Raw genomic sequence first — 26,830 nt, forward strand, 5'->3', positions numbered from 1 at the left:
GAAAGATGATGTTGAAAAGACGACCGTACGATATCGCACGTTCTCGAATGAGATATATTTCACGTTAACGAGATTTGCAGTGGCTGCAACCAAGAATTATATCTGACACGTACTGTTTTTTCAGCGCGTCGAGTATCTCTATATCGTAAAAATTTTTATCGCGACTTACTCTCTCCGTGAGATTTACACTCCGGCGAACTGTAAATACCACATAAAGAGAGATAAGTAAAATTATTTTTAGGCTTTACGTCGCAAGAAGATGCACAATTTATTTATCGTGCCGTGCAGCGAATATCCATTACGGACACATCACTGGCGCACACTCCGGATGTGCTATTTGTGTTAGAAGCACGACGCGGAGAGGGACACTTAAGGACCGAACGTCAAGCCGCTTTTCTACTAAGTGAAAAATGTCAACCGTATGCAAAACAAATTGCGCGACAGCTTTCGCGGCGTTTTCATTATCCCTCTGCAACCGGGGCGACGGTCTAACCGGGTTTTTCCCTCGCTCGAAAAATTTAATTCTAGGCTGGAAAGTCCGCCTACGAATGCTCGATGTCGTTTAATATCACGGTCACGGAGGAGTATGACGCACCGTCACCTGTGGTCGGTCCTTTAAAAATGATTAACTCGCTAGAGAAGCGAGTGTTCCCCGCCGCACCATTGCCGATGAAAAATGGGAGTCGTCCGCTCTTAGGACGAAACAAAGGAGCCATTAACTCCCCTTGCGCTGACACGGTGACCGCGAATCTTTATCTTTAAACAATACGTTATATGAATGTTTCGAATAAACAAAGCGAACTTTCGAAGAAGGAAACGTATAATGCAATACACGAAGTTCTTACAATTCTATATTCTGTTGAGCGGATTTTATAAATTGCAGATTTTGGCCTAAACATTTTTAGTAATTGTATATTTTTTAAAAATAAATTATAGTATCTATAATATATAAAATTTCAAAAAAAGATTAGGTTTAGTTAAAGCTATTAATTTTTAGTTTTGCTCCAAACCCAATTTGTAGATTGAAATCGCAGCTTCAACGCGAAAAAAATTTAAACGGAAGATTTATCGATTTTCCATCGACTGTTAATTATCGTACGCTTCGTTGTGGTCGTAAGAAACCGAAGCAGGTCGTACTGACAACCGATTTGTCATGTTAACGAGCGTCTATTAATATTCTCGCTTGTCGCGGCTGCAAACGCGTCACCAATGTGACATTGTGCATAATTTTAACATCAAACACGCTCATTAACGACAAAATTTCATTGAATGAAACTGGTTGTTGCTAAGATTGAAGGCCGAGGTCTTTGAAACGAGAGACTACCTGTTGGCAGTCGCGAATTATTCGCCAATGTGAACGTCGATTCCTTTCGAAGCCTCTTATTTCAAGGAGCTTTGTTACTTGGGCCTTATTGAATTCGTTATGCAAGTTTTATTCTCCGGAATATTTACTAATAATCCCAATGCGCGGAAGATGAATGTTCAGTGCTCTTAGCGATCGATTTTGATCTCCATTATATTTTTACGATTTCGCTTAATTTGTTATCTTATAACAATTTGTTTTACTAATTCGATGTATATGTGTGAATTCTCATTAATTGTGCAATCGATCTATTTTATAATCTTTGTTATAAATAATATAAACATTGAAATATTCATAATAGTATTGCTTCTAGCAAGTGATTGTAGCAACATTAAAAATTGATATACACAAATCGCTATTCTCTGTAATTCTAAAATGAATATCGGAAATAAGTACATCTTATCGCATATAATATTGCGAATATATAAAAAGGTATTGATTCCGCTGACAATGAGAGTATCGACGAGATTTCAGAAAACGCAGCTTTCATCCCTCTGTTCTTTGTTCGGCAACAAAGCTGCCGCAATTTTTGGGATATCGCCTAACGAGTGGCTGATGCCCAATTAGGTGCCGAAGTTTCTTTCCAAGTCCGCACCAGACGCGCAAGTTCGGAAACCAGAAGCTTTCTCTCGATTCGTCTGACACGCGAAACATCAGCTATTCGAGCCGCTCTTACCCTCCGCCGTCCAGTGCGGCTTAATGAAAACCGTGATTGAAGCCAGTGCACGGATTGCCGATCGATCCGCGGCGTATCACGGGGAGGGTGTCCGAGAGCCAATCACCGCGAACCGTCAAAGGGACGATAATTTTTTTTTCGTCCCCCTTTCGTCCGATGGGATTCATGAGTTGACTTTGCTCAGATCGTACTATTACTCGTGCCGCTGTGTGTTTGCTGTGTGTCTGAGCCATTAGGGCGACCAGAATGCAATAATAATAATGCTGCTGAGGGTCTGCGGGGAAAAAAATTCTGATTGAATCGGTACACGTACAGAAATCAAAATCGAATGTCTTCGTTTGTTTCAATTTTGTTAACTGTGTCACGGCGTAAGTTGTATCAGAGCAGCGTTTTTTTTACTACAACTTATAGTTTAGCGAAGCGATACAGTTAAATGATTTTCAAAATTATTGCGCGCCTTTCAGTTTTAATTACTTTGAGAGTATTTTTGCAAAATCTCGCGTCTCTTGTCTCATCTTCCAGCTTGCCGATCACATGTGTGTGATTGCCTACGCTTTACTCCACAAATCTGTAAGAAGGATCTGTAAAAAGTCAAGCATTCTTCATATATTTAAGTTTTTATTTGAGGGGTTGTAGCAACGATTACGACGATTGAAAATTTAGTCCATTCTGCTAATGCAATGCAATTTTGATATTGCGTGACGATGCGAAAACCTTTGTGCTTCAAACGTGAAGATATATCTCTTATCTTTTTCCTCTCTTTTTTACGGTATCCACATCACCGGGATTCAGCACTAAATTAAATTGACCGACACTTTGTAGCTGGATAGGCATCGGCTTTTGTTTACTCCGGGGTACCGGTATTGATCTCCGACGTCTTTAGGGAGGACTCCCATTTCGACGAATGACGGATAATTTCTCCTTTTTCCCTGTCGCGGAAAAGTGAGCGCCGGTTCGTGAAACGGGCCGGATACTCCTTGGAGACTTCGGCGTCCCGCGCGTTTCTCCTCCTACGTTTTATTAACTCTCGGTCGATTAGTCGACCTCGAAGTACCCCACCTTCGATCGACCGTTTGGGATTTGCCGTCGAATCGTTCTCTTCTTTATACGTCGTAATTGCGGATCCGCGTCGCGAAAAGACATATCGTCTCTAAATCGTAAAAAACAAATTATCTTCGGTTTAAATATAAAAATAGTAAATCTTTTTTTTATCCAAACGATTATTTTGTATGAAAAACTAATTAAGATACTGTTTGTATTTTAATTTTGATGGTAAAGAAAATACATTGTTCACTCTTTTAACAATATTTTTATTATATTTGTTTAATAGGCAATAACATCACATTAATATCATTCTCTACTTTTTATTATTAGATTCGTGCAATATCTTTTTATTATTAATCACTTCTCTGAATTATCTAAGCACATCGAATCGTATATTTTTATTAGAATATCAAGATTGAGAGAAAAAAGAGGAAGTGCTGCAAAAAAATAATTATATTAATTTTAATTAATCATTTGCAATTCTTGCAAGTCTTGTAGTTTTTGCAAGATGACACAACAAAGATAAAAATACCACCTTATTTGTGTAATGAAGCTGATCTGCAAAAGTATCAGAGAAACGCTTAATGAGATCGCTTTATCTGTAATCAGGTACAATTATGATATCAACCTGTTTTTACATAGCATTATTATTACCGTAATTATGCAATTGATTACCATCAATTAACTACTAAATAACGGTAATCGTTTTATTTAAGTTTGCAGCAAGAGAGCAACGCCGGCCAACGTCCATTTAGCCGGTTTGTCCTTCGTTTTCAAATTAAACGTCCACACATATGTCGGGCCACGCGTACGTGTCTTGTACACCGGGCATTCGTACATGTTCCTCAAATCCTGTTTGTCCTGCGTGATCGCACGTACATTAATCACCGGCATCGCCGGATATAATTCCTTGGGCCGAGAGTCGACGATGATTCCAGTTTGGACGTCCCATCGCGCTCCTTCCATAAATATTCCATGGACGTAGGCCCCGTCCCTCGGAGCTGACCTAACGCGAACGAATCAGGAAGGAAGTCACTTTTCGGCTCGTACACGGTGAATTAAGTTAACGAGCGATAACTATTCTATCCTCGTGATCGCGCGTACGAAACTCCAACTTCCGTCTGATTATCTTTGCTACTCACGTGAATTCCTCCTTGTTTTTCTTAGTCACGTCGCATTGGAGGCACATTTTATCGAGCGGTAACTCGTGTCGCCTAGCTGTCGATTGCATAATGGCGGTGAGCAGCGACTGGGGATTAAAGAACCCGGCGAGCCACACCGATGCCGGTAACTGCAAAAAAGAAAATTAATTATTTCGTTGTATCAAGATGGATGATTATATTGTTGCAGGTATACGCACGACGAAATCCGTGGACCATGTTTCTAGCTCTCGGATTCTAAGCAGCAAGTCGACGAACCAAGCGGTTAAACCCAACAAAGACGGATAAGCCCTGCTGGCCCACACGGGTGGAACCTGATCGAAGAACAACGCGTTCTCCAGATTCTCCATGTCCGACGTTATGGTGAGTTCACCTTTGAGACCTAAATCTAGCTCGCGCAACGATCGTTTCAGCTCCGTCGTCAGATAGTTCATTCTCTCGCACTCTTGAAAGGCGACAATCACATAAGGCGTGCGCTCTTCCACCTTCCCCATAATTTCCGTCATATTGAACTCTTCGGGTAGCTTCTCTATTATTTCGTCCAGCACTTGTTTCACCTGCGAATTAAAAGAGCACACGAGCATTATTTTAATATATTTCTAAATCAGTAGAATTTATACCTTTTCTTCTCTGGTGACGGTTTGACCTCCCGAGCCACCAGTATCGCGTGGCTGCATCTCGAAGACCGTTTTGAACAGATTCTCGGCTGTCATCGTCAGGAAGCCGATCTCCGCATTCGGATGTAATCCGTATAAATACGGAGATTCCGCCGGTATGGCTTCGTCGATGTACGTATGATAACCGACTAAATCCGTGCTTGGAGGCGCGGGGAAACCTTGAAATGTAAGATAACTACAATATTCACGAAGGGCACAGAAGTTTATTAATTAATTTCGAACAGTCGAATTGTTATTAGCTTACCTGGTGCGAGCTGCAACTCCCCATCTATCAGATCAGGCTGCATTAATTCTTCCAGATAGGATACGCAAAGTCTTCTGTCCCAATCGTCCGTTATGTGACCGCCATACATGATTTCTCCAAAAAGATATCTGTTTTTTTAAAATATACATTATAAAATTTTTGCAAGATAATTTTATTTTAAATTATACATTAATGTATACAGCGCTACTTAATTTATTTATCATAACTTTTAATGAGTTCGATTTAAAAATTCGTATTCTTCACACATTTTAATGAAAAAATGCGATTATATTAACCTTAAATCTTCCCAAGGGACTTTTGGACTCGCTTCTAAATAATTATAGAGAACACTGACACTGATGTTCAGATCTCCCACGTTGAAGGGATATATTTTATTCCAACCTTGGGGTCCGAATTTACGACGTTCCGCAACGACAGCGTGGAAGTAACACAAAGAGAATAAAATTGCTTTGAACTCGGCTTCTTTGGTGCACATTTCTAAAGTCTCTTGAGTAAAATTGTCCAGAGCTTTATGCAAATTAGCTTGCATACCGGTGGGCGGTTCATTTGTGATTTTAATTGATGATTCCAGAATACCCTACAAATTATTACGAATAACATCGATAAAAAAATTATCTGTGATTTATTATATTGTTTTATATTTTCTTTTTTTTTTTGAGGAAATTAAGAAAATTTAAAAGTAAAATTAAAGGCATAATTTGTAAGTTGTAGAAAGAGTATATTTAAAACGTTACTTAATCTTACTTAAAATATGATAATATTGCGAAACATTCTTACTTGAGGTATTATATGGCCGGCTGGCGTGCTAGCCGGTTCTGCGCTCATAAACATTCTGTAATCGGCATGAGAACCTTCCGCGGCCATTTCCAATTTTTTCTCCAGTAATGGCAACCACTTTTTTACCAAATGTATATTTTGCAATACCACCCAGTGACCATTTTTTGAGGCCACATCCATAGCCTGCTCGGCCACTGTCTCTTGTCCTTGACCAAGAGATACATTATGGAAGTTTTGATTATCCGACGTGAAACCAAGGCGTCGACCTAGATCTTCCACATCCTGAATTCAGCGATATACGTTAGATTTTCCGTCTGACTGTCAGTGTTTGATAAAATTTCTATTTTTGAAATTTAATACACATTTCTTTATCTGATATGTTTTATTCATTCGAACACTTTACAAATAATTATCAAAAGTTTTACTTTAAAAAGTGTTATTCATGAAGAATAGATAGAAATTCACAAGACACTCCACGATTACCTTTAATGGATTAACTCCAGGTGACAGAATAAAGAAAATCGGGGTGCTCGGGCTGGTTTCCTCGTAAGATTTTGCAAACTCCACTGTTCTCGCTTCGATGTATTTCCCACCGAGCTTTTCCTCGATAAATGCAGCAATGGCGTATGTCATCCTGTCCGGTCTCAGAGCTCTCAGCATGCATAGACGTTGTATAGCCGTTTTATTCTTCCACTCCTGGGGAAACTTCTCGCGCTCCGGGCATTCGCACTCGACGAACTTTTTCCAGCGCTTGACGGAGCTCTCGATATCCCGGTCCAAATTCCTTCAAACAAGCGAGACGGTGAGAAGTTGAAACGACAAGGGGGACAACAGTTTCTCATCCCACGTACCGAAACTCTTCCCTCGTAGCGAGGCTTCTTATGCCGCCCCAACTGGTGTTGGTGAGAAAATCGACCGGCGAGGTGACGTGCGGCGTTATAGGAAATCTTAGGAGAAAGTCCAGCTCGCTGGCCGTAACTTCGTTCCTCGTCAATAAAATTTGGAACGCCATTTGCGAGGCGAAGATCAGCTTGTCGCACTCAAACAGCCCTCTGCTCGTGTACATGAAGACTGAATATGTGATGCACTCGATCAGATTCTGCACTCTGCCCGTAACATCGGGCGCGGGATCCGCCTTCAAGATTGCTTTCTGAAAGACGACGCTAAAGGCCTTCAACGAAAACTGATAGATAGGATTGATTGTATTCAAGTCGTTTAGAATGAAGTACAGCAACGAGGCTCTCGCAGCTGCTGGTCGATACAATTCTCGTGCCGCGTCGATCTGTTGACTCGTGCCGCGAGCCTCCGTAACCTTGGCTTCGATATCTGCGGCGGTGCGCTTGGTGGTCTCTAGATTCTCTACGAGAGACGTGTCTCCGAGAACATTGCTACCAGCTGACGATAGTCTGCACAAATGATGATGGTATTAAAATGAATATCCGTATACGTCATTTATTTACTCAACAAATTTTGTTTGTGCGAATGCGTAAATATTATTGCAAATATAATTACAGATTGAATGAAATCAAATATTATTAGAAATAATACAAAATATTATTAGGACGCGTTTGCAAAACATTATGAGCTTTTTTTACAAATAGAATTTTGCATAATTTACTCATCGTGATTTGTGCGAAGAATATTTATACATCTGAAATTAATCTGTTAATATTATTGTTTAATGAAGCGAATTTATACCTCGAGAGAAGTGAGTCTTCGAGACTATTGAGCGTAATCTTAAAGTCATTCTGCTGTCTGGTAAGCTCTGCCTTTAATTCCTCCAAATCTGGCCTCTCCGCCTTAACCACTTCCGCGAGCAATTGATCCTCCAAGCCGTCCCTCGTCACCGTGAAATTAATCAGCGTGGTTTGCGCCTGCATTTCCGGCTTGTAATGAGGATTAGCCAGCTTCGTATGCAGCAGCAATCTGAACATGGAATTGTATTCCACCTCCTTATCGCCGATCTTAATAGCTCGGCCCTTCTTGATTAAATTTCGGCCGAGCAGAGGATCCAAAACGGGATCCACTGTTTCGCCGATGTTTTCCAGCAGAACCGTGGATCCGTTCGCTAACGATAACTCGATCACGTCCAAGTAACCACGTTGACCCAATCTGATCACTTTTAGCTCATCTCCGTACTTCTCTTTAATCCACTTTATTCCCTGAAGCTGTAAAAAAACAAGATTTTCGTCAGATCGCATTCAGCTTCTGATATCTTTTTTATTCGCCGTACTTGCGGATCTATCATTAGCGGCCAACGATCGGAATTGGTCAATATCGTGGCGTTCTCCGTTGACATTCGATCGTTCGGCAATCCTTCGTTGTTCCATTTGGCGATCTGCGTGTCGTCCGTCAGCAGCGATAGTGGATCTAAGCCTTCGGTAATCGGAATAATCGGTTCTATCATACGCATGTAGGGTAACCATTGCTTGTGCAGCAAATCCTGGCGAAATTGCTTAGTGAAACAACCCACGTAAGATATGAACGCCGTCACCAGTAATACGTCGCCGGGCATCGTCGACGCTTGCAGCATAAAGCTAGAAAAAGCGTTTATCGTTTTTAATTAATTATTAACACAACGAGATGCGCAATGACATCGTGAGATCTCACTTGGCCACCGAATCAGCCCAACGAACGTTTTCAGACGCCAGACCGCCGACTAATCTGTTCGCTAATGCGATCGTCGAATTCGTGGCGTCTGCTTCCTGTTGACATTTCAACTTCTCGGACGTCGCTTGCTCGAAGTCCGCCGTTAACTTCGCCAACTGTTCTTCTAAGGACTGAGAAAAACATCGATTATTTGAATCCAACAAACTGTCAATTGTGTAAAACAATGCAAATATATTTGCGAAAATTTTTCTGAAACTTTTAAGCAATATGATGAATGTGGTGCAGTAGAGATGTTCGATTCCAAATCGATTTTTTCTTAGAAACATATATGTTTTCTAAAAAATCGATTTGGAATCGAACATCCTTATGGTGCAATAATGCGGCCACGACGTCGATGTTCACTTACAGCCACTTTTCGCTTGATACCGCTAAGTTTCTCCTGCGCTGCGGCCAGTTCGGCGTTCGCGTGCGCGAGTGCCTTTCGTTTCGGTTCTACGTCGCAAAAGACTTCGTAGAACTTGATAATATTGATCACCCAGGCGCATAATCCCGCTGCGGCGGCTGACTTGGACCTTACGAACTCAGGTTCGAATTCAGAGTCCTTGAGATACGGCTGTATCGCTTTAATTACTTCGGGATGTATGTTCTCCTTGTCATAATTGATCAACGCATCCAAAAAGGTGTCCACTTTCGCCATCACAATCTTTGAAGAAAAAGAACAATATAACTTAACTTATTGTCCTGGCAAAGTACAACGAGAGAAATTCTCTCGAGTCGTTCCAGTCGATTTGACAATACCTTGGCAGCCTTCCAGCTACGATCCTTAGGTACTTTGCCAGCTGGTGCCAAAAGGACCATGACCGCAGCAGTAACATTCGTCACGGCGCCGGGAGGCGAGCCGAACGACTTTAATTCTGTTAGATTTGCCTTGTTCAGAGTATTCAGAGCTTCCTGCGCGGCCAGCAAAGCGGGCTCGGCCTTCAGTAAATCCGCCTCGCAATCTTTTTGCTTCTTTGAAACTTCCTCGGCTATCATGGCCACTTTCGACTCCTCCTCGTCCGCTAAATATAATATTTTTCTTAAGCTAAATAAGTTGCGAGCACGCGGAAATTAAATAATTTATCGTAACGTAAATAATGTCGAACCGATCGCCTTTTCTTTCTGAACTTTCTCCGTCTCGATGCCGACTATAGCGATTAAAGCGTCTGCAGCGTCGTTCTTCTGCTGTAATTCCACCTCCTGCACAGCCAACTTCTCCTTCAACTTGTCCACCTGCACAGCCGTTGATCTCAATTTGTCCAAGCCATTTTCCAGTCTGGCCACTCTGGCACGCAGCTCGGCGGTCTTCGTTTTTAACAGCCTGATGTACAAACTTATCTGCTCCAGAAACGATTTTGGAGTCGTGTAATTATAACGACGCTCGCTGCTTAAATAATGACGACTGGCTATATTTACGCTGGTATGCGCGTGGGCCATGAATTTGGCAGCTGACTCTCTGTAATCAAAGATGCATTTCGAATTACATTGCCACTGCTTTCGTTCACATTTCATTATTATTGTGCACCTGTAGGTTTCCGGCAGCTCCTCCAGCTCCTGTAAGAATCTCTTCGATACGGACATTAATGCCTCCTGAGGCCATTCGTGAAACCAGTTTATCATCGTGCAATTTATAATTGCCGGAAACTTTCTGGATCTGACTCGCAACGTGGAGCCGACCGGAGAAAAGCACAACACTATTCTGAGTTGTCGGCGGACGCGATCGATAAAGAATTTCCAGCAGTTTTCACGTGTGTCTAACATGCCTGCGCCTTTTACTTCATTACGAACTCCTTTTTTTAAATAAAATACATGCATTTACATTAATTGTCGTTACATTTATCACATACATTTGACTAAATAACAAACTTAATGAATGTAGAAAATAATTAATATTAAATTAGATGTAACGAAAATATTTTCGTAGAAATATTGTTAGGTAATTATTTTATATTTTAGTAGAATTTATATCACACAAGATAGCTTTGCGTACCTGCTATTATATTTTCTACTTCGTCCTCGGCAAATAAGTCGGGCACTTCTCCCGATGCGAGCATATCATTGATGAGTACTAGAAATTCCTCGTTCGGCACTTGTGCGTCCGTCATCAAAAACATAATGCCCAAATTTTTTAAACCTGCTTTTGTATAAAGAGCGGCGAGTTCTAATTTCAGGTCGGTTACACCGTAGCCTTTCTTCAGCTGAACTTGGAAGACTTCCAATGAGCTTATGAAGGCTGCTAATCGCGAGAGACTTTGTTTGCCGGAACCACCCACGCCTACTAAGAGTGCGCTGCCTCTGGGTGATTCCAGGATCCTATTTACGCGACATACGTGCATCATAGCGTCCTCGAAAAGTACCAAATTCATGGCCGCCACCAAATCGTTATAACTGACCATTGCTTCTGACAACAATCGATGTAAAGTCGCCCAATCGTTAACGGGCATATATTTTGGTTCTCCGACGCCTCCTGAAGGTTTTATAATTTCAGTAATTTTCGAAAAAAAATTACATAAAAATACTTTTATATACTTATTTTGTTAATCGTGACAAAACGCAAGTCTTGATTATATTTAAAAAACATTAAAATTGAACACTCTTAACTTTCCAAAAATAGCAAATAGCAAATTGGCAAATAAAGTTAAGATGTACAAACCTGCAAAATGGCAATAGATGTTCGGCTTTTCCAGAATCGCGCCCTCATCCACTTCCTCTACATTTTTCTTCAAGATATCAAGTTGCAATTTCAAAAAACTTTCGATATCTTTTTCATCCGTTAGTTTATCTCCGTAGACACGCTGAGTCTCGTGCATCCAGAGTCTAATTAGATCGACCGAAGCCGGCAAACACTCGTTGCCGCTGAATAACAGACCTTGAAAACAGTTAGAAAGTTCGCGAAGATTGAAGATGTAATGAAACTTTACGGCTGTCGGTAGGAACATTTGAGCGCATCGATGATGCAGCTGAATGGCTGCTTGTACGATGTTGGGACACAAGTCGGTGACAGTCAGAGGAAACCTAATTAATATTGTTATTAATTAATTATTAATTCTAAATTAACACTAACGCAATAACTGTTTGAGAAAATATTTTCGCGAGAAAAATTATATTATTGCGTGAAAAATTTTATTATTTATTTCAACGTTACCTGTGCTCCACGTTTGCGAGATGCTGCGACAAAATCGAGGTATAGATAGTCGTCAAGGAGTCTAGGTTTGGAAAACTAATAGCAAATACTGCGAAATGCCTTTGCAATCTCGGATTAATTGTAAACGATCCAGCGGTCGGATTCATACAACTAATGTATTGACAATTATGAATGTCTTTGAGAGTCAATTTGGTACGATCGTACCAGTGACCATAATCCAAATGTTGTCTGATGAGCGTATGAGGCTGAACGGTGCCGTACGTATCCACTTCCGGCATGTTCATGTCGTCGATGAAATACACCAAAGTTTTATTTCCCGGCGGTCCGTAATTTCTGCCGGCCTTCTTCTCCAACGATTTCTCCAGGATCTTTTGCAGCATCTCGGATGAGGTATAAAAGTTGAACGGCACGTTGGAGACTGCATAATTTTCCGAAAGATGAAGAAGCTTCTCGGCGACAAGGACGGTCTTACCGCAACCAGCCGTGCCGACTAACATTATAGGATGCTTCTCCGGCATCAATAAATCGAGAAAGTATTTGATTCGAATGGACTCCGACGTGTAAACCAGAACGGCTTGCAGAGGTATTTCCGGATCGAGCTCGAACTTCGGAAGTCGTTCCGTCCAGGGAACGAAACTCTTCGTCTCGTTGTCGATGTAGTAATCGAAGACCGTTCCTTGCGGCGGAAATTTCACATGCTTGAATTCGTTGACCCACCATTTAGTAAACTCCACTCGATAATCCACGGTTTGATCTTGAAACATGGCGGAGCCGAACGCCCAAACAGCGGCGAACACGAAGTAGAGCTCGTAATATTCTTTGTAAAAGTCGCCGGCCGTCAATTCCGGTTTCAGAAGGCAGTGAAGAAGATGGCACAGCATCTCGACGTGCGCCATGTCCGCTATGGGCGTTATTTTCTTAAACCTGGTCCTCAGAGTCTCGAGACAAGTGGGGATGTACTTGTCGAACAGCATGACGAGGTTCGACTTCTCGTTCGGCAACGGCCGCTTCTCGACCCAGCTAGTCACGTACGGGTTCCATCCTAAATCCTGCGGATTTATGTACAAAATACCTGCTCGGGACACCGTGGCGGGCGTGGCGGTTCTCAGATTCGAGATTTCGAACAGCAGTCTCATAGCCGGCGTCAGCGCGATTCGCTCGTTGCTGGCCAACGTGAGGACCTTGTTGTCATCCATGACGGTGTTCAGAGATTCAATCCACATCGGATCGATGTCACCGTCCAACACGATCCACTTCGGATTCTCGCCGCCCAGATTGGCCTGCTCTCGCATGATCACCGAAAAGAGACCGTCTTTCCATTCGCGCGTCGCTGGATTTATGATCCCGAAGAGCTCATCGTTGGTCACCGCTTTGGGATTGAGATCGTTGTACACCGGCCGCCTCTTTACATTATGATAAGTCTTAAACAGCGACTTCCACACCTGAGTTTTGCCAGAGCCAGCTATACCGACGATAAAGACGGAGTGTCTCACTTCCAGCAGCTCCTCGAGCTGCACGACTTTAAGAATGAAGCCGTCTTCCGGTTGCAAGCTCAGATCGGCGGCCGCTTGCTTCACCATCTTCTCGAACTCGACGTCTCTTTTTCTGGGAACGTCAAGCGCTGGGAATAAGTCCGCTATCAATCCCATGAAGACCGGCAAATCGTCCGACACCACTTTAGGAATGTTGAAGTCTCTCAGAGCTCTCATTAACACCTCTTCCTCGGGTCGGCCGGGATCGCCTCTCTTCAAGCTACCGGCGACCACCAGGACCGATTTTATCGCTCTCAAACCCCAGTCGTAATGATCCTGCTTAGATAACAATTCTTTGCACAACGTGTACAGGGTGATAAATTTCCTCGCGAGCACCCGCGCGTCCTGAAATCCCTCGGCCACCAACATGATCTCGCATATCAGCTCGAAATCAGGCACCACCATGGCGCAGGGACGAAAGAGGGCCTTCAGATTCTCCGGCAATTCTGTACGGCCGGCGTAACCGGGATTCATAGTGATGAATATGCCGACGGTCGGCTCGAGGCCGATCATCTCGCCCATGAAATTGAATTTCTCCTTCTTATCTCGTATGGCGTCTTGAATCGACTTCACTTGCACGGCGACCACCGACAGCACTTCGACGGTGATTCTATTGAACTCGTCGAAGCAACCCCACGCGCCGGTCTGCGCCAATCCCTTGTATATATTGCCGCAAGATTTGTAATCCATCTGCTCGGAGCAATTGAACACGTACACCATTATGCCGAGAGCTCTGCCCAAATCTTTCGTCGTCTCGGTCTTTCCGGTTCCGGCCGGTCCAGCTGGACCGCCGCCCATGACGAGGTGCAGGGATTGCGTCAGAGTTATGTAGCACCTGTCTGTCAACGGCGTTATGACCAATCTGAAAGCAGACGAGCATCAAACAAACAGTTTTATTGTAAATAAATAAGTAAATGGATATTGAGAGAAAACACGACGTGCTCCGACCTGGGCGTATTACCCAGGTACTCGTGCGAGTATTTGAACTGCGCGTCGCAAATGTTTGCGAAGCAATCCTTTTCCTTCTCATCCCATCTATGACGCAATTGACTCTGCCATTGAAAAGCCTGCGCGCTTTCCACTTTCGACTGCACCAGCTTCGTCACAACATCCCTCGAGTGCACGTCGATCGTACAGATGGTCATGACCTTCTGCCTCTCTTGCTTGGTCAACTCTCCTATCAGCAGCGTGATCAGAGTGCTCAGCTGAGAGATCTGTTTCTTCAAGTAGTCCTTGATGGAGTTGTCGTAGCCTTCCTCGAGACGCCCGAAGGCTATGTTGACCTCGGTGGTCCACCAGATTTGCGTCCCGCAGAGGGATACCTGCGCCGGATAGTCAAACAACCATTGCTCTCGCGGCTTCTCCTCGTACGTCACCACCGCTTCGCTGAAGTAGTGGCGGATAGACACGCGCATTGCGCTCTGGAGACGATTCAACCATGCCTCCACGGGCCCCTCGCAAATCATCTCACAGTTTGCGAATACTACATATTCGCCGTCTTTAGCAAACATGCCTAAAGCGTAACGGAAGTTTGCAGCGGTTATTAAATATCGGGATCAATATACGAGATATTTCTAAACTCGCAGATGTCTCTCTAATAAGAAATCCTCCGAACAATTTAAAATTGATTTTTCTTCAGCAAAAATGTCGAGATTTTTTCTAGTTATATCAAAATATTGAAACAAAAGATTTTTGCTCTTCAAGAAGACAAAAAATAACAACCATATTTTTTAGTTAATTTTAAACGCATTTTATTTTTATAAGATTTTAATTCGAAGCTTAGTTTAAAAAATGATGAAAATTAGAGAGATGCAATAAATAATAATATTCGACATTTTTATTTTTTTAAAATCGACTAAAATTAGTCGAAAATTAGAATCTGTCATTCAAAGGACATCCGTGAGTTGTGAGACACCCTGCAGTAAATTTAATTATTTACCTAGAACGCGTTTTAACGAGGTGTTCTTGTCGTCGAAATTCAAACGCGCCATAGAATCGAACAGCTTTGTCAAGTGTTTTGCCACTATTTCCGGTTGATTCCCGTTTGAAAGTACATCCAGCAAATCGCTGGAAGAAACAAAATAGAATCGTGGAAAAGCGAGGCGCTTCGTTTCCAGATACTCCGCCAAGGCTTTCTCGCATAATACGAGTCCTTTTTGCAAAACGTCCAAAGAGGATACAAGACCGTCCTTATTCGTCGCTTCAACGACGTTCGGCGTTTTCGCCATCTCCTCCGTCATCTCCTTAAACTGTTTGTCGATGTGATCAAACCTCTCGGCGTCCACCGGCAACTGCCGTCGGATATCCTCGGAGGACATGAAAATGCTCTCAAGGTGCATCCAGGTGCGCTGAACTTCGAACCATACTGTTGTCACTTGATCGGCGATACTCAGTTTCTTTTGCCACGATGACACCTCCTCCAGGAAATGCGCGATGAATTTCGAGGTGATTAGATTTTGTAATTGCACCTGCAATTCGGAAAAATGCGATTCTTAAAAAAAATTAATATATCATATTACACACAATAACATTTATATTATGCTGTAGCTGTTGATTAAATATTAATATACTGACTTTAAAATTAAATTATTAGTTAAATAATTAAAAGTTGGTTTTTTTTTATGACGAGATAATATATTAAAGCGCGAATTTTCTTTACTATCTCTAACCTGGTTCTCTTCTAAAGTTTCGATCAATTCTTCGCTGGCTCTTATTAAAGTAGCACCTGTCCGACTGTGAACTTCCCGTTCGAATTCCATTTTCGACCACGTAATTTTTAATTCTTTCATATATTTCTCCATGGACATTTCCTTAACCGCTTTATCCACGATATTTTTAACTTCTTCCTCGCATTCGTGGAGATTCAATTCGAGCAGATCGGCTAGAGTCGTCGATTCGTCCATTACGAAACGAACCTATGCGTAAGAAAGTCGTCTGACGACGCAGATTTTCGGAATAACAAGCAACTATGTCGATCATGAGATTTACTTTAGCTCACATAATAATCTAGAATGGCGAAGGAAATCGCTAAATAAACGAAATAATGAATGGTCTGTATTTGCAGCAAATTTATTAAAAAATTGTACAGTGATTTATACAATTAATGAATAATGATTTGTATAATGAAAGAATGGTGACAAAAATTATAAATATGTGGATTTTTAATTTCTAAAATTTAGTGCTATAAATATAGCTATTCTTATTCTCATTGCATTGTTACACTATGTGTGTGTTATTTGCGATATTTATATTGAATAAATTAAACCAGGATTAGGCATTTAGCATTAAGAGAAAGGTATGATTTTAGTGAATAACTGATGCACAGAGAGATTTTAACGAATAATTAAATCCTAAGCTATTTTTTTCAACCAGAGTGTTGCATGCTGTGTAATAGCCGTGTAAATATTTATATAAATATATCAAATATTAAAAATCTAATAGTATAAAAGGTAATAGTGCATATTTGTGAGGTACTATTTGTGCGAAAACTTCTCTTATCAAAATTTAAAAATTCCACAATGCATTATTAAAAATATAAAAGGATAAATATATCTTGCGCGTATATATACAGCGGACTTACGGTCATTTCTGGAGTCATGTTGCCCAATTTCTGTAACACCGATAGCATATGTACAGCGGTGCAACTAATTCTAGTACACGTGATTACATACACTCGCGTTACGGGATTGTTATATACAATTTTGCAGAGGGGCGGGGGGGATTATTTGAGGCGAACATAATAATCGAACCGTTATAAAAAATTATTAGCACATAGAGAATTGGCGGAGCTGGTATAAATTTGTATCTTTCAGCTAACAACATTAAGTATATCCTCTAATTTGCATGAGTTTGTATCGTAAGGAAGTGAATTGGACATCCGCTCCGCGATTTCCAGCGATACCTTGGTACTATTCATCAGTTGTCGCCAGTGCCTCTCTCGAATAGCTGGATTTTGCAATTCTCCCACGGCACGCAGTGACGTAAGCATGTTCTTTACCGTGGCTTCCAGTGATACGTATGTGTCCCAAGATCGCATTTCTTTGTCCAGCGCTGCGGCACCAAATGTATATTCGGTAAATGAAGTGAATGAGATGAATAAAATAATGTCAGCATTGTCTCAAATATGCAAAATACATTTTGCGCAATTAAATTGCACGAGAATAAGAAGTGCAGCGATGCTTCAAAATATATTCAGGGCATAAAATTGTGCGATTCGACGAAATTCTTCGGGGAGACAATTTCTTAGCCACTAACCGCGTATCTCCTTTGCGAACTTCTTGCACTCGATGTCCATATTCTCCACGTCAATTTTCCTCCAGGGCGTCGTCTTCCACCCCTCGATACTACTCTGCACTATATTTACATAATCCCAGAGCTGCTTAAGCATTTTCAGCTCTCTCCTGCACTGCCTCAGCTGCTTAAATTCGGGCACTGTCACCTCGAACAGCGAGGCGGACTCCTGTATGTCCTTCATTTGGCGTTCCAACATGAGTATCTCCTTGTGCGCTTCGTCTGATAGTTCATACGGATTCTTGCAGTCGTACTTGAAAAATGTGTATCGTCGAAATGCTTCTCGATATTGGCCTATCGTAATATCGAACGCGGAGATCCGACCGCGAATTCTGGAGACTTCACCTGTTATTTTTACATATCTTTGTTGCATTAATTCTATTAAGAATATTAATAGCAATAATAATCACAAGAGAATTGCACAATTATCCTTCGGTGTATGAAAAATACAGAAATAAATTCTAAGAAGTTTCTTCTCGAAAGGCAAATGCCAAAATACATTTTTTAATTTAAGAAAATTATATTTACATCAAGTTTATACATCTGTAATTAAATAAAGTAGGAAATATATTGACGGAAATATTCAATATCAATTTAATAGCGTCTTGCTCTACGAACCTGCTTGCAGCGGCGCAACTTGCTGCTTCACCATAAGAGCGAGCTTTTTCGTATTTGCCCATTGCTCCGGCAACTCTTGCAGCAGCACGTTTACTTCTTCCGGTATATCTTGATCGTAGAACTTGAGCAACTCAATAGTTTCCTCTAATGGGTGGAACATCTCATCCGTAGTCGGCTGACGTTCCTTCACTTGCAGTAGAAAGCCCATTATGCTGACTAGAGCAACGTAATCGCCTGGTTGTACTTGCTGCAACAGTCCCTGGTCCGCTAATCTAGAAATCGAACAGATTATTTATATTATTTGTAAGAGAAATTACCGAGTTCACGAAAGTATTGTATTTCTAAACTTTGTTATAACAATGATTTATTTTCGTAGAAATTATTTCTCCGAATGTTTCAAACATTAAAATTATTATTATGTAACGAGTGATAAATGAGGGACATTACAATGTTGAATATTAAAATTCTGCGCGAGAATACCGAATGAACGCTCCGAGATCCGAGAGGCTGGTTGTTACACGATCGACCAAATGTTTTTTGAACATGCTCGACCATTTGCACACAGTGTTCAGTACCGACTGTCTGAAGGGTCTTAGGTCTACCCTGAACCATCCGCGAAATACTTTAGACAGATCCATTTCCTCGATCTCGAGATAGAGGCTCTCGTAAAGGTCGATTTGTTCACGGAATTGGTCCATTTTCGGCGGCGACTTCGTCGGCCCTTTGGGGTCCTGAACCGCCACCATGTCCATTTCCTCCATTGACAATTGCCGGCTATATTCCAGGAATTGTTGCATCACAACATCTCTGTCATCCAGCCATAGATAGGCGTAGCCTAATCAAAACGTTGAAGCGTTACGTGGAGAAAAATAACGCATTCGCAAGATTAAAGTAATAGAACACTTCGGAAAATATGGAGTTTTTCGCTCATTTTTTAAGTTTACAATATTATTTTATATATTAAAAATGTTTATACTGATTATAAACTTAATAAGGAGAATATTTACGTAGAGCATACCCTCGAAATTGCTGCAAAAGTCAGTAGCCTCCTCCACGGCGGTAGCTACACTTGTCAATATCTCATCTTTCATTCCTTTGATATCGTCATCGTGTCTCAGTTCTTCAGCGTATCCTGCGAAATCACTCTTTAATCGCGGCACCAAGGCGGCCATACCAGTAATGTCGTTTAACAAGCCGAGAATCAGCTGATCGAGTCCATCGGGATCTTCAGGTTCCAATGACGGCATATAATATAAATCTGGCTCTCTGAGCTCTAATTTTGCTTCGAGCAATGCTTCGCACTGACCGATTGGATCCATGCTTTCTGCCAAATAGCCTAACGACAATCATAAAAAAATTAGTAGTCGCATTAATGGTTCATAATTAGAATTTAATTGCAATCTCTATATGTATAAAATTATTTTTCCTCTCGTAAAAAATCAATGTTAACCTAAGGAGCATCCAACTGCTTTTCGAAGAGACTCGATCACGATGTCGTCGATGTATTTCACGTATTGTTGCCAAGCTTCCTGTTCAGTCTCGCTAATTTGGAAGAGAGTTTTATTTTCCTCCAGTATCGAGTGTATCTGCTCGGCTGCTTTTGTGATCTCCGCGTAACGTTTCGATACTTTTTCCGAACGATCCTCCAAGGCCAGCAGTGTGTCTTTACGACGATCCTTTCGTTCTATGAGGGGCGTTTTCGTCCAAGGTTCTAAAATACTTCTGATCTTTTCCACGTTCGATTGGGCGACTTTCATGCGCTTCCACAGCCCTTCCACGAGACCGCCCAATTCCGTTATATATTCCAGAAGCCCGTCTGATCTCCAGCACAGCTCGTCCTCTCCTCGAGATATCAGGGAATCGATTCTCGCTACTTCCAACTCGATTAAGTCAAATTCTACCCGCCTTGTTGTTTTGCGTATGTTATTATACGAGTCGACTGTGCTACTTAGCATCGTACGAAATTTCCTGAACGTCTCCGCACTTTTCGATACCTAATTGTATAACAAGATAAAAGTGATTCAATATATTTAGAATGATATTAAGATTTTCTTATGTTATTATTTTAACATTATTTTACTTCAATTAAAATATATATTTTTTAGATTATTGTTGTACCTTAATTGCTTCTTGCGGAATGTCTGAACGTGACATCTGTTTTAAGTAATTTACTTCTTTCAACACCGCGAGAAGATCGGGATCGAAATTTAGTAATAAAATGCCGTCGATTTCTCTACAAACCAAATGACGGTTAAGGCCGACGTCAACGGTTTGCGGTACTATTCGCGCCCATTCAGTGAAAAGATTGTCCTCCTTATCAGCAAATATTTTTACCAGTCTTTCGTAACGTGCCATTATATTCTTGCCTTCGTCGTTGTGCACGATACTGCAAATAAGAAAAACTATAAATTATTATTGAAAAAATTATTAAAGACGTAGTTTATTTTTGAGCAAATTGCAAGTAATTGTCTTCATAAAAAGACACAATTTTACATTAGTTCTAATGAAAAAAAAAGATGAAATTTTAAGCTTTAAACATTATTTTAATTTATTTCGATACATACGGGTGTGGCATGGCTTTGAATGATTGTATGGGCAAGTCAACACGCTGCTTCAGCATGCTAGTGAACGTTAAGGCAGCTGCTAAAGGCGGCAGACTAGTCAAAGCACCTCTAGTGCCGCGGTTGAACAGGACTTCGACCACCGAAAGTTCCATGTTCAAAAGTTCGAGGATCCTGGTGTATCGATTCAGAAATTGTTTGCGTATAACAGGACGCTCGAGCACGGATCCGGCGATATTCATCAACTGAAAAATAAGAATAAGCATTTTTTTTTATGTATTTTGAGTGGCTTGTGAGATACGTATCGAGGAGAACCACACCTTAAAAACACTTTCAAGATTGCCACAGTCGTCGAAAGCCTGACACAAAATTGCTGCCAATTTGCTATCAAGATCAGTGATAGATTCCGCGAACTTAGTGCAGTCGACGACAAAAGATTCGTCGTCTGGCTCGAGAACGTCGCTGGCTCTCACAGTGAAAGAAACGAAAAGTTGCTGAAATTCTTTGAACACGCTTATGATCCTTGTGCTCAAGGATCGCCCGAGAATGCCACCTATTTCAATCTTCTCCAACTTGGAAAATTCGAGGACGGTATCGAAGAGCCACTCGATATCCGCTAACCGTTTCAAGAAGGCATCGAGACGAGTGAAGACGGCGGTCGAATTAAATGTCCAAGGTGGGGCTTCCGGTTTCAAGCCAGGCATGTGTTTCCTCAGTTCGAACTGTTGTTTGAATTCCTCCAAAACTTCTAATTGACAAATGTTTTCGAGTCTTGAGCAAAATTGAAAGTCACCTCGTCTGAGATGTTATAATGCGCATTTCTTCGAAAAATTTGTATATTGCATTTAATCGTATTTCGATGTAACAAAATATTGCCGGCGATAATTTTCTAATGGACTTAATTTTATTTAAGTTAATAAATCGTCACGCATTACCTTTTGATATTTTCACTCGTTGAAGAGCTTCGTCGACGTCACTCTGAAAAATCGACGTTGGATCGAGAAATCGACGTGCCTCCTGTATCAATAAATTGCATATCTGCCGAAGTATAATGATAAGCTTGCCAGAGCTTTGATAACTCGTACATTTTGCCCATGCTAATCCGAGCGAGTGTATCAAGGTTGCCATAAGTGGCTTGGCTTCGGAGAAGTCAATCTCTTCTACAGACTTAAAACATTTCGTTAAAGGCGTTAAATACAACGCTATATCTTTTGCCTCGTCCAATGAAGAGACAACATTATCGAACAATGTACGAAAACAGGGATAGTACGCGCTGTCAGTCTTCTCGAGAATTGATGCCATTTTTATCACACGGTCTTCTTGCAGTTGATCGTAAATGTATCTGTAAAGAAGAGTAAAAATGTAAGAACATTTTTACATAACGTACTACGAAAAGAAAGATACATTTATTCAATAGTCTTATAACCATTAATTAGTTTGAAATTAATATTTATATAGAACATTCGGAACATATTTAAGATTCGTAAAAATTAATCAAACCATCCACCGCGTGTTTGGCTTTTATTAATCTGCAATACAATTTAACGACTAAATATCAGAAGAGCCTTTGAATAGAAGTATTTCAAAGAATATCATCTGCACCTCAAATTTGCCAATCTGGTGAACCAGTATTCCAGCTCGACATTGGGCGTGGGATTCTGCCCGTTTTCAAACGCGATGCTAGATTCATGAGTGACCACGTCGTTTACTAAGTAAGCCCATTTTATCACCACACCCTCTATAGCACTTTTCAGATACAAGTCAACCGACTGCGGTCCCTCCGTGGAGACCAATCTCTCGACTTCCGTCACCTTCTCGAGACCCGCTGGCATCGGTAGCACAGTTCTCCCGTTCACTTGGCCCTTCACCTATACATTTAATGATAAATATTATTGCACATCTATCTCGTTAAACTATTTATTGACACAAACAGTTGAAGTAGGTTTAGTTATCGATTGCTTTACTACCTGATACAACGTACCGCGGAGAGCGTGCACGTGCTTACATATATCGTGAATAGCTACTTCCGGCAAGTCCTTATGGTTTTCCGGCTTGGTGAGAAGGGGAGCGAAAATATTATCCACCAACGTAGCCAATTGATCGACGATCCGATGGGATAGATCTCCCACGATCAACATGGCCGAGCATCCCTCCTTGTCTTTAGGCAGCGACACTTGCTTTACCTTGACTGCGTAAACACCTGCAATGACGAATATAAATTCTTCGTAATTCGATGATATATTTGCAATGAATAACTCAGCACCGAACGATTAACAGATCGTTATTCTACTTGTATTCAACGTAATGAAAATATTGTTTTAAGAAAAGTTACGAATTCTATAAAATAAATTAAAAAATTTTTATTGTTTAATTGCGATTGAAATATTTTTAAATTATTTAATCTTGATACAGCAAATTAAAATTATAAAGGACTCACCCTTTGTTCTCTGGCACGGCATGGGAAAATTCGATGATGCCACCAACTGTGCGTTCGGTGTTAGGACGACAAAAAGGGCGGCTGGTAACGGCTTGTCCAAAAAGTCTAGTACCACATTTCGATACTCCTCGGTTAATAATAGCCTTCCCCATTTTTCCGGTTTTAATTTCAGACTCTTCTGCACAAAACCTCCGATGTATTCAAGCCGGAAATCGGGTGGTGCGTCCGGAGCAGCCATTTCTATTCACAATATCAGAGAATAATCGTATATCTTCTCTTTACGAATCAAGATCAATTTAAATCTTGAAATTTTTTTAATAAACAATACTTTGAATAATATTCAAAAACGTTTATATAAGGAATCATCTTTTATGAGATACAATCTAACCGCCAATTATATTTATCAATAATAATTATAATAACGAAAACCAAAGAAAAAAAAACCAGACGTAATTCGTTAATAATAATTTTTCAATGCACGATATTAAAGACCGACGACTGAATATTTTTCCGCATCGAGAACTTAAAAAACGGCCCCGGCGAGTTCGCGAGAAGAGGCGATCATAAACGTGAAATTCTGCTGACGCAGGATATCATGATCGTTAAAATTGGTTGTCGTGCAAACGGGTCAGGAAACCAGGTACGGACTGAACCGGCGAGAAGCATGGTCTATTGGACGATCGTGTCTCCCGAGTTAAAGCCCACTCGCTCGTTGGCTCCCTATTGTCACGGGACGCACGGAATATGCTGAAAACAACTGACATTGCACGCGATATCCGCCTCCGCGCAGCGGCAGGCACGATCTCATTCTTCCGAAGTTTCTTCAAGCTCGCGCAGCCGAGTCTTCCGGTACCGCTGGCGTGGCTTTACTGCTCCGGTCTTCTTCTACTTGCGCGATCTTGCAACGCGACGAGGATATTCGCCGCTCGCCGTACTCGTAAGTTTCGCAATGCCTTCGCGGATGTTAGCGTTGTGATAAAACGATGTTTGTCGCAAAGTTAGCACTTTCGCTGCTCGGCGAAGTTTCACGCGGACGATAACTTTGTTATCACAATTTTTACGCATCGAAGATTTATTTACGTCTTGTTCTCTATGTGAATGTTATTTAAAATTCGCATAGCTTGATCAAATACAATTACAAATCTTAAACCGTGACTCTTAACAGAAAAACTTTTATGACAGTTGTAGAAGAAACACACGATGAAAAAAAATCACATCCCGGAGTTGATTTTATTTTTTCTTTGCTATAAGCACAATGCTAATCTTACTTTAATCAATGTCACAGATAACACGCACATACGTAAAGCTCTACTTAATATGAAATACGATCGTTTGGAATGTCACCCTGTACCGTGCACCATTTCCGCGCAAAGGGAGGGATAACCCGGAATACTTCGATCGATCGTAAAAATTGCATGATAAAGAATAACTTCTTCTATATTCTTGTTGTGTACATTTATATTTTGCTGCAGTAATTTCTTTATATTTATTAATTGTAGTCGTACTTTTTTGGAATGAGTATGAAATTTAGATTTCATTACGATACACTTTAGATTTTTCCACCATTATTGAACACAGAAGTAGAAGATAAACTGTAACAATAAAATATTTAAACTCTGCAAAGTTGAGTAATTTTTTATGTATGATATTTAAATTGTTCAAATATCTGCTGAAATATATTTTTCAATTAAAAAATTTTATTTAAAAAATACGAGCGGTACTAAATGTTTTCTTCTTAAAAATGTTGGATAATTTTTCATAAAAAAAAAATAGCGCAAATACTTGCACGTGTGACTTGCGTTAAACGTCCAACGTCGCCATTATGTTCAAATGAGCGTATTAAAAATGGCAGATTCGGCTGCCGTGTGCCCGATCGAGCGCGCCGCTTGCGCTATGGGGGCGAAGAGTTTCTCTTTCATCGCTTTAATCCTCGCACACGCACGTGCACGCACACGCGCGACTTTGTGCGGGGCGCGTACGCGCGCATCTACAAAGGGCCCCGACGCTTTTCATTTCGCGGATACTCGCCCTTCTTCAAATTAGGAAAAAAAAGGGCGAGTGCCCCCGTACTCTGGCCCACCATATCAAATTACTCCGCCTCCTTCCCACCTTTTCATCCTTCGCGCCCCCCCCGCACCCTCCGTCTCGTTGCCGGGGGTGTGCGAAAAAAAAAAAAAAAATTTGTCCTCGCTGGGTGGTCGCGGAAATTGGAGCGGCACGGACCAGCATCCGGAACGAGGACGGTAAATGCGTCGTTACAACCAAGAGTTTTCTCATATATTCTTTGTACTGCGGAGCTTCCATGTACAATCGAGAGGCTCGCATACGAAGGGACGCAAGTGACAAATTCTGTAAAACCGAGTTGATACGCCACGTCATATGATATCTTTGTTCGAGAGCGACTTAATTGTCTTTTCGGGATTCGTATTCAATTTAAGGGGCTGTCTCTTTTTTCCCCGCAAAGATAGCCTTCCGAGATCTTCTCTCCGACGCGAAACAATTTGCGCGCGGTAAAAAAAAATGATTCCTGACGCTATCTACCCCTCGAGAAAATTTGTCTTGCCAGCCATTCGTCATTCTCCCGCGATTTCCGTCGTTCTAACAAACCGACCGCGCGGATTATCGCGCGTCCTCGCGAAACAGATCATCCGACAAGACTGCGACGCCTCCTCTGCGCGTCGGCGTCGCGGAGCGTTTCCCGTTTTTGTCGGGCCTGACGTTGAAATTGATGATCGAGTGTTCCGCGACCCGCTACGCGGTTATTTCACTTTAGAGTTTTCGGACGAGTGAATAATACGAAGGCGCGCGCGCGCGCGCGCGCCCGCGTCTCACGAGAGAGTGGTTTCTTATTTAGGGAGCTTTTGAACTTGATGTCATTTTTCACACGCGCGACCCACACCATCGCGGTGTGCAGCGATACGATGAGCGTCGCTTTTGAAACTTCTACGGCTTTCCCTACCCTTCCGTTATCGCGCGCGGAAGAAAGGAATATTTCTCGTCCCCGGTAGCGAGCGTTTTCCAATTTTCTTCGAACGCGAGGTGGTAGTTACGGCTGCGAGAAATGGGATCTTGATGGTGCGCGCGTCGGCGTCGTCAAGACGAAAAGTGCGCCAGGAAATATCAAAAGACATGAACTTGACGTTGTATACATTTCTCTTGAGAAATCGTTTCACTATCGTTTCAATATCGTGTCGCCTATAAATTATCAGCCATTTCATGAGAAAATTGAAGCAATAGATAATGTGCGCTTTTAATAGATAAAATAAATTTTTATAAATTAAAATTAATTATTGATTTAATCTATTAGAATATCGTTATCACAGAATAAAAATGTGTCGGGTGCTACATGTCATGTTTAAGAGTTTATATTTCGTCACGAATATATTTCTCAATAATATTTATTGCCAGTGATTGTTTCTAGCAATCGGCGATTGTTGTCGTAACAAATTGATATAACAATTACATTATTTCTTGGTGGCAAACTCCGTAAAATTATGACCGAAACTTTTTTATACATTAATTAATTATAATTAATTATTCTTACGCTCCGACAATCGCGTTTCTGGTTCTTGTTGCCTGTCCTGTCATTATTTAGCGAACTCTACATTACGTCGTTTTCGTTGTAATTCGAGAAAT

General features: G+C 41.3%; 1 protein-coding gene across 1 annotated transcript; it reads right to left on the reverse strand.

Annotated features, from left to right (window-relative positions):
* Positions 1-3,241: 3,241 nt before the first annotated feature.
* On the reverse strand, positions 3,242-25,368 carry Dhc93AB (Dynein heavy chain at 93AB). Its single transcript, XM_067355964.1, has 35 exons — positions 23,195-25,368; positions 22,725-22,957; positions 22,360-22,625; positions 21,693-22,099; positions 21,078-21,505; positions 20,761-21,002; positions 20,315-20,582; positions 19,647-20,190; positions 19,215-19,532; positions 18,677-19,031; positions 18,197-18,468; positions 17,543-17,923; positions 17,190-17,338; positions 15,958-16,203; positions 15,263-15,756; positions 14,237-14,827; positions 11,757-14,150; positions 11,265-11,626; positions 10,602-11,078; positions 10,137-10,401; positions 9,718-10,067; positions 9,371-9,633; positions 8,979-9,275; positions 8,573-8,742; positions 8,196-8,499; positions 7,661-8,130; positions 6,814-7,368; positions 6,446-6,746; positions 5,963-6,244; positions 5,461-5,762; positions 5,165-5,292; positions 4,864-5,078; positions 4,444-4,800; positions 4,226-4,374; positions 3,242-4,089 (listed from the first exon to the last, which is right to left on the reverse strand). Exons 1-35 carry the CDS (start codon positions 23,430-23,432, stop codon positions 3,795-3,797), a joined length of 13,368 nt encoding a protein of 4,455 aa, XP_067212065.1. The 5' UTR covers positions 23,433-25,368; the 3' UTR covers positions 3,242-3,794.
* Positions 25,369-26,830: the final 1,462 nt, after the last annotated feature.

The sequence above is a fragment of the Linepithema humile genome, chromosome 5 (assembly GCF_040581485.1).
Source record: "Linepithema humile isolate Giens D197 chromosome 5, Lhum_UNIL_v1.0, whole genome shotgun sequence".
Taxonomy (NCBI): domain Eukaryota; kingdom Metazoa; phylum Arthropoda; class Insecta; order Hymenoptera; family Formicidae; genus Linepithema; species Linepithema humile.